The 8403-nt window shown below is 37.1% G+C and overlaps 1 protein-coding gene across 1 annotated transcript in view; it reads left to right on the forward strand.

The window, feature by feature from the left end:
- LOC137332146 (vesicle transport protein SEC20-like) overlaps positions 1-6085 on the forward strand; it is an 89393-nt gene extending 83308 nt beyond the window's left edge. Inside the window, exons 4-6 of the mRNA XM_067995855.1 lie at positions 349-453; positions 3996-4114; positions 4995-6085. Coding sequence (XP_067851956.1) covers positions 349-453; positions 3996-4114; positions 4995-5191 — 421 coding nt within the window. The 3' untranslated portion in view covers positions 5192-6085. The remainder of the gene's footprint in view (positions 1-348; positions 454-3995; positions 4115-4994) is intronic.
- Positions 6086-8403: the final 2318 nt, after the last annotated feature.

The raw sequence follows: 8403 nt of genomic DNA on the forward strand, positions 1-8403 counted from the left end.
TTACACATGTATATTTTTAAAATTTAACTGCATTCTAAATTTGTTACCTTTGGAGATTTTAACACTATACCCAACACTAACAGTTTGAAGAATATATTTTTGTTTAAATACTTCTTTCCTTGATTACAGAAGTTTGGATGTGTTTTGTGTGTTCATCATATACCAATGGCTTTGATTTATTTATTGCCAAAATACATTTTCATAAAATCATGTAGTTAAAAAAGAAGTCTTGTGTGGCAAGTCTCAAACTAGCCAGACATTACTGTAGTAGGAAGGAGCAGATGATTGCCTATAACTAGTTGTTCATTACCTCACAACATACTAATGTCATTGTGTTCCTTTTTAAAGCAACCAAACTGCTTGGCGAAAAGCAAACTTGGCCTGCAAGCTTGCCATAGACAATTATGAAAAAGATGAATTGCTGCAAAGTGGAGATTCTTCAGTTCGACAACGGTAAGTTACGTGTATTAAAAACAAATGTCCATATTATTTGGTTTTACAGCATTAAGCCATGCATAAATCATCTTCAGAGTGCATTGTGTTTGTTTGTGAAAGGAATTATTAATCATTGTCTTGGGGAGTCTTGATATGCAACAATTCAAATGTAGGATATTTGGATATAGCTTACCAAACCCCCCAGAATATTGCAATTATTCCCTGCTTAAAGTGTGTGATTTATAGCAAGCCAGAAGTCCTCGTCTGCAGTGCATGCTTTGCGTGACCATACAGAAATGATTAGCAGCATCCTTGTTTCACAATATAATCCCCTGACATGAATCATAGGTTCAGATTATTGGTGAAGACACCTATTGAATATTCTGTGTGGTTTTGGACACTGGTCCTTGAAAAAGATTCAGAGAAGAAGCAGAAGTTCCCAGAATCTCAAACCCTAAATAAAAGAATTATGCAGATGACATTGCTGTGATTCTGGCAGTGCAAGATCTATTGTGTTCTGTTGTACACTTCAACTTTTAACTCTAACGTTTAAGTAAATGTGCACGGGTACACTAATATCTCTCCTTCCCCTTCCATTGTGGCAAACTGCAGGTATATGACATGACCTGAGCTTTTCATTTGGATAGATAACTGAAATGAAACAGGAAATTAGAATTCCAAAATTAGTACATTTCTTCAAGAATTGAGCCTTGTTGAGTATAATCATGTTTCAGGCTTTGTAAAGATGAGCAAACAATTGATTTGCCTTTTTTTAAAACACTATAAACGAGCTTTTTGTGAGTCTTGCTTTCTTTTCTATTAGAATTTATACATTCCATTTAGAAACTGTGATCAAACTGTCCAGAGTATTTTTGCATTTCTCATCGAATTAAGGACATCAGAAATAAGAGCAGGAGAAGGCCATATGGCCCCTAGAACCTGCTCCGTCATTCAATAAGACCATTGCTGATCTTCTACCTCAAATCCACTTTCCCGCCCTATCCCCGTATCCCTTGATTCCCTTCGTATCCAAAAATCTATCAATCTCAATCTCAATCTCGAATATACTCATTGAGCATCCACAGCCCTCTGGGGTAGAGAATTCCAAAGATTCACAACTGTCTTGAGTGAAGAAACTTTTCCTCATCTTGGTCCTAAATGGCCACCCTCTTATCTTGAAACTATGACCCCTAGTTCTAGATTCTCCAGCCAAGGGTAACAGCCTCTCAGCATCTACCCTGTCAAGTCCTTTAAGAATTTTATATGTTTCAATGGGATCACCTCTCATTCTTCTAAATTCCAGAGAATATAGGCCCATTCTACTCAATCTCTCCTCATAGGTCAACCCTCTTATCCCAAGAATCAATCTAGTGAACCTTTGTTGGCAACTATATCCTTCCTTAGGTAAGGAGACCAAAACTGTACACAGTACTCCGGATGTGTTCTCACCAGAGCCCTATATAATTGCAGCAAGACCTCCTTACTCTTATACTCCAACCACCTTGCAATAAAGGCTAACATACCATTTGCCTTCCTAATTGCTGCTTGTATCTGCATGTTAACTTTCTATGACTCGTGTACAAGGGCACCCAAATCCCTCTGACTACCAACATTTCTTAGTCTCTCACTTTATAAAAAATATTCTGCTTTTCTATTCTTCCTACCAAAGTGGATGATTTCACATTTCCCCACATATATTCCATCTGCATCCTTCTCGCCCACTCACTTAATCTGTCTACATTCCTTTGCAGACTCTTTGCGTCCTCCTCACAGCTTACCTTCCCACCTAGCTTTGTATCGTTAGCAAACTTAGATACATGACATTCGGTCCCCTCATCTAAGTCATTGATGTATAATGTAAACAGCTGAGGCCCAAGCACTGATCCTCGTGGCACCCCACTAGTTACAACCTGCCAACCTGAAAATGGCCCGTTTGTTCCTACTCTCTGTTTTCTGTCCGTTAACCAATCCTCAATCCACGCTAACTTATTACCCCCAACCCCATGAGCCCTAATCTTGTCTAATAACCTCTTGTAGCACCTTATCGAATGCCTTTTGAAAATCCAAATATACTACATCCACTGGTTCCTCCTTATCTACTCTGCTAGTTACACCCTCAAAAAAAACTCTAATAGATTTGTTAAACACTATTTCCATTTCATAAAACTGTGTTGACTCTGCCTAATCATGTTATGGTTTTCTAAGTGCCCTGTTACTATGTCCTTAGTAATAGATTCTAGTATTTCCCTAATACTGATGCCAGGCTAACTGGCCTATAATTCCCTGTTTTCTTTCTCCCTCCTTTCTTGAATAGCAGAGTTACATTTGCTGCCTTCCAATCCACGGGGACCTTTCTAGAATCTCGGGAATTCTGGAAGATCAAAACTAATACATCCACTATCTCTGCAGCCACCTTTTTTAAAACCCTAGGATGTAGGTCATCAGGTCCAGGGGATTTGTCGGCTTTTAGTCCCATCAATTTCTCCAGTATTTTTTCTTTACTAATCTTAATTACTTTAAGTTCCTCCCTCTCATTAGACTCTCTGTTCCCTACTATTTCCAGTATGTTTTTTATGTCTTCTACTGTGAAGACAGATGCGAAATATTTGTTTAACGTCTCTGCCATTTCCTTATTCTCCATTATAATTTCTCCTGTCTCTGCCTCTAAGGGACCACCTTTACTTTTGCTAATCTCTTCCTTTTTACATACTTGTAGAAGCTCCTACAATCTGTTTTTATATTTCTTGCTAGTTTTCTCTCATTCTATTTTCTCCCTCTATCAATTTCTTGGTCATCCTTTGCTGATTTCTAAAACCCTCCCAATCCTCAAGCTTACTACTCTTTTTGGCAACATTGTAATCTTCTTCTTCTAATCTAATACTATCCTTAACTTCTCTAGTTATCCACAGTTGGATCACTTTTCCCATGGAGTTTTTATTCATTGAGAATTATGAATTATTTCTTTAAATGTTCGCCATTGCTTATCTATCATCATATCTTTTAATTTAATTTCCCAATCTACTTTAGCCAACTCGCCCCCCCCATACCTACGTAATTGGCTTTGTTTAAATTTAAGATCCTAGTTTCGGACTTAACTACATCACTCTCAAACTCAATATGAAATTCTATCATATTATGGTCGCTCTTTCCCAGAGGATCCTTAACCATAAGATTATTAATTAACCCTGTCTCATTACACAATTCTAGATCTAAAATAACCTGTTCCCTAGTTGGTTCCTCAACATATTGTTCTAGAAACTGTCTTGAATGCATTCCATGAACTTGTCCTCCAAACTACTTACGCCAATTTGGTTTGCCCAGTCTATATGATGATTAAAAACCCCCGATGATTATTACATTACCCTTGTTACATGCTCCTCTAATTTCCTGATTTATACTGTGGCCAACACCTATAACCAGCTTTAGGGGGCCTATAAACTACTCCCATCAGTGTTTTCTGCCCCATGTTATTTCTTCGCTCCACCCATATGAGACTAAATGAGACCAAACAACAGAAAAATCGCTGCTGCTAAAATGGAATAATGTCTCTTGGGTTTCAGTAAGATGACAAAAGAAGGTTTGGTACAGACAGCAAGCAGCATTACAGAGAGTTTGATGAGTATCAGTAGGATGATGTCACAACAGGTGCAGCAGAGCGAAGAGTCGGTCCAGACACTGGGTAAGCTTGAAGAAGTAGTGTACAGATTATCTCTGATTTCTTTGACGTTAAATTATTGTATGACAAAAATGAAGGATTTTTGTCTGGTGGATTATTCATTGGATTCTTGCTGGTCACACTACATGCAGGGTTTAGATTAAGCACTGCTAGCTGATTGTTTAAACTGCCAAGAATATACATTACGGTCTAGTATACCAAGGGTTTTACTATATGTCTGTAGCTTGTTCCTATGGGACAAAAGATAGTTAAATATACTAATATGTGTTAAAAATCTTAGCACTTTTTTATCCAAAGTAGCATCTCTTATTGTTGAAGATTAATTTCCTTTAATCACTGGTGGTCAAAGTAATTGGAAGAGATCAATAGTGTTCTCATAAAGGAGTCAAACCATTCAGTTCAGTCATCCCACATGATTGACATCCTGGGGATTATTAATTGACAGCTATGTCTGGTAAAGATATGAATCTGGTCTTTGAGAGATCCAGAGCTATAATTATTTGTAGTCCCTTTGACAGATATACCTGTAGCCAGGAGCTAATGATAGTTGGGATGGCCTGGGGATGTGATTTGGTACTATATAGATCTTTTCTTGCTTTATAGGCATTGTTTTAGTGGTCATTCTCCATTCTTAAGTGAGAACAAGTGAATGTTACATTGGTTAGTTCTTGAAGATGTAGTGGTAAATATAATCAAGTCACTACCACTTTAATGGTTACAATATGCACCTTGATTGACTTGTTTTAGTATTTTACTGCTTGTCTCAGTTTTTGATGCCGCTATTTAAAAAAACATCATCCAAGATTCATTACTAGGAATATGGCTCTTTGTTTTACATTATATTGTTTTAATGTAAATCTTTAATATTTTCCTTTTACTTAAGCAACATCCTCAAGAACTGTTCAGGAGACAAATGAAGAATTTAAAAACATGACTGGCACCATTCAGCTGGGGCGCAAGCTGATCACAAAGTACAACCGCAGAGAATTGACTGACAAGCTGCTTATTTTTCTTGCATTGGCTCTGTTTTTGGCAACTGTCGTATATATTTTAAAGAAACGACTGTTTCCTTTTTTATAGAGCAGGAATAAGAGGCACACATCAAGTGGAAATTGAAATTGGGAACATTTTAAAATTATCCAGGGTACTGGTTGTAAGGATGTTGAAACCTGTTCAAGTTTTATATTTGCATGTGAATTGAAATGGAAGCACATTAAGAGAGCCTTGTGAATAATGTCTTGTTTTATGTTCATTAAAGTACCTAAATGGAAGTTAAGTGACCATCAGGAAGCTAAGTATAACTGTTTCCAATTTAAGATTGTTTGTGTTTTTCCCTTTCCTTCAGCTGTGTGCTGTTACCTCATTGGCAGGAGCATCTGCCTAAGAAATGCCACAGTTCATATCTGTGTGGCAACAGTATAAAAGCTAAAATTTAACGAGAACAGCTGTATGTTAGAATAGTATCTATTTTGTAATATGGAGAGTCGAGCCAGCTGAATTCAATTGGATTCTAAAAATACTGCTCACATTTAAGTATTGAAAAATATTACTGGGATGTAACTATTTCACTCCTTTTAAAACTATGCACACAGTGTAAATAGTTTTCAGCAGTTGGTTATCAGTGCAAACAGATATCTTCATATTTGCCCTAATGGGACCAATTATTTACCTTATTGTGGTACTCCCTATATTAATATGCTGTATAAATCTACTTTTGTAACCTCTTCATATTTGATATAAGTATCTGGACTCTTAACAATGAAGTATGTGGTTACTACAATTGTTTAGAAAGTTTGCATGCTTAAAAATTCAAACAGAAACTATTTAAATATTGGTAGGTGGACAACATGGTTAATCCTATTTAGCTTGTACATATGAGGAGTCTTGGCTGGAGCATAATAAACTACAAATTATCAGCAAAAGATGTATATTGCAAATTGTCAAAAAATAAAGCTTTGGAAAAAGTGTAATTTATTCTAATGTCTAATCTCATGATGAATGCAGACATCAGTTGATGAAGCTCTGTGTTTAGTGAAGACCATTTAGAGTTTTACTATCTGCAGTTGGACTGATTATTTGGGAAATAGCTTCTATGTATTTTATAGCACATTTGTGCCCTTTTATTTGCATACTTGTTCCTCATCTAAACTTGGATCTTTAAAAGGATCAATAAAACTCAAAATTGTCATTTGTGCTCAAGATGAGTCAAAAATAAACATAAGCACTGATTTGGGGCGCCGCAGAGACCAACTGCTTCCACTAATTTTGAGGGAACTGTGCAACCTGAGTAAAGTGAGTTATGCAGCAGTGGTTAAATTGGGCGGAACAGTCTAGTTCAGCGTGGCCTTTAAGCTATGTGCGTTTCTCCTTGTTTATCCAGGACTTGTGAATACTATCTATTTCCCGCTATTAGCCGTTCACATACTGATGTATTTGATGTGAATATGCTGAGGTGTATCTCGGTGGAGGTGTGTCTCCATGTGTTGCCTGCTGTCCAGCATTGTGCAATACTTCTGGCTCACCCGCACTCCACTGCTTTAGTAATAAGTTTGCTTTAAACAGGCTGAACTGTTGAGAGTTTTCATCTACTAGGGGTACACATCCATTGTCACTGAGCGTATGGACATAAATTGAGTCTGAAAGCAGTTCCTGAAGCACCGCCGTCAGTGGATATTAAAGCAATTGATAAACCTATGGTCGAGCAAAAGTGGATGATGAAAAGGTAACGATAACTAGTTTGATTCCTAATAGTATAAACCCAAGTCAATAGATATCAGTACTTTCTCCAAAGTAGCAAAACCACTAATTTTTATAGGGCTAATTAGCGGCCCATCAGCGATGTTGGATTTTAAATACTTCAACTCTGTTCCCCCATTGTTGCGCTCAAGTCTGCATCTTTGTAAATAATTTGGAGTTGACTGATGTATATTCTTCTTGCAACCATTTATTCCTCAAAGAATGATATCATTGCAAATTCCTTCAAAGGTGATATTTTTTTTAAAAAGACAATTCTATTCCTAAATGTGGGAATTGTTTCATAGAAAACTGTGGAAGGTGCCTGCCATCCCTGACGCTTGCTGGCTCTACTTTTTGTTTTTTTAAGACTGCTGTATTTGGAGAGATTGATCAAAGGCAGGGTTTTAAGGAGTGCCATGTTCTAAATGAGCAGACCTGTTACATATTTTGTTTGTGTCCATCTGTAAAAATCACCAGTTAAGTGCATTGTATTACTGAAGGAACCAAAGACTGAAAGTTGGAATAGTACTGCAGAAATTGCTCATTTACTAGAACTGTCTTTGCTAAAAATTGCTAGGAAACAGAAAACTGATTTGCCAACTAAGCAGATGATGTAACTTATGTCAAAATGCCCCATTTTTTTTTGCATGTGACATCGTGCTAGAGGCACAGCGCATTTGAACCTCAGTACACTGTGTACTTTGGTGCTTGTGATTTCACTGCTACCACTTAATTGGCAGTCTCAGCCATGTCTACAAAGGAGTGGGGGAAGGGAGAGAACACAATTGTGCATCTCCTAGCAACTGACTGAAGAGCAGTTTAAGCAGAGACCTGTGAGAAGGTCATCTAAAGTTGGTGTGTGGACAGGAAGACCAGGAAATGGTGCAGTGTTGCGAAGAAAATAATTTTTGGCGTGGGTGGATGAAGGTGGAATATGAGATTTACATACCCTTGCTAACAGGGGGAAGTAGCTGTTCTTCCTCCCCTTTCACATGATTTCTCAGTTGACTGATTTAATTTAAAATAGACCTGTTAATATCTGTACACTAGCAGCACTTTATTTCATTTGGTGAGTCCTGTCAGCTAAGCAATTTTTGTACTCTTGAGAATACTGCTCTGTACAATGGCAGCTTGTGATTGCAGAAGGTAACCTAATTAAACTGGAACTGCTGCAGCAATAGTTACCTTGCGCCTTGTTTACCTGTCACACTTGGATAACACCCAAGTGCAGAATTCATGTAGCTTAAAATCCATTTGTTTTAAAGAAGAGAGAAATTGAATTTGTGTGGATAAGATTAAAAAGCATAGTGCAAAAACATTAATGAAAAAGTAACAGGCTTGATAATGGCAAGGAGTCATTCATCTAAGGAGTCATTCATTATAGTCAACATTGTTGTCTTACAATTAGTCTTTCTCATTCTTCATGATCATTTTGAATTTTTTTGATCTTTTTAAGTAATTTCTATTGTGGGATTTGACGTATCGTCAAGCATAATCAGTGGAATTCGTATTTGCTGAAAAAGTCTAGAAAAATATCTTGATGCAAGATTCATTCT

This window comes from Heptranchias perlo, chromosome 14 (assembly GCF_035084215.1).
Source record: "Heptranchias perlo isolate sHepPer1 chromosome 14, sHepPer1.hap1, whole genome shotgun sequence".
NCBI classification, from domain to species: domain Eukaryota; kingdom Metazoa; phylum Chordata; class Chondrichthyes; order Hexanchiformes; family Hexanchidae; genus Heptranchias; species Heptranchias perlo.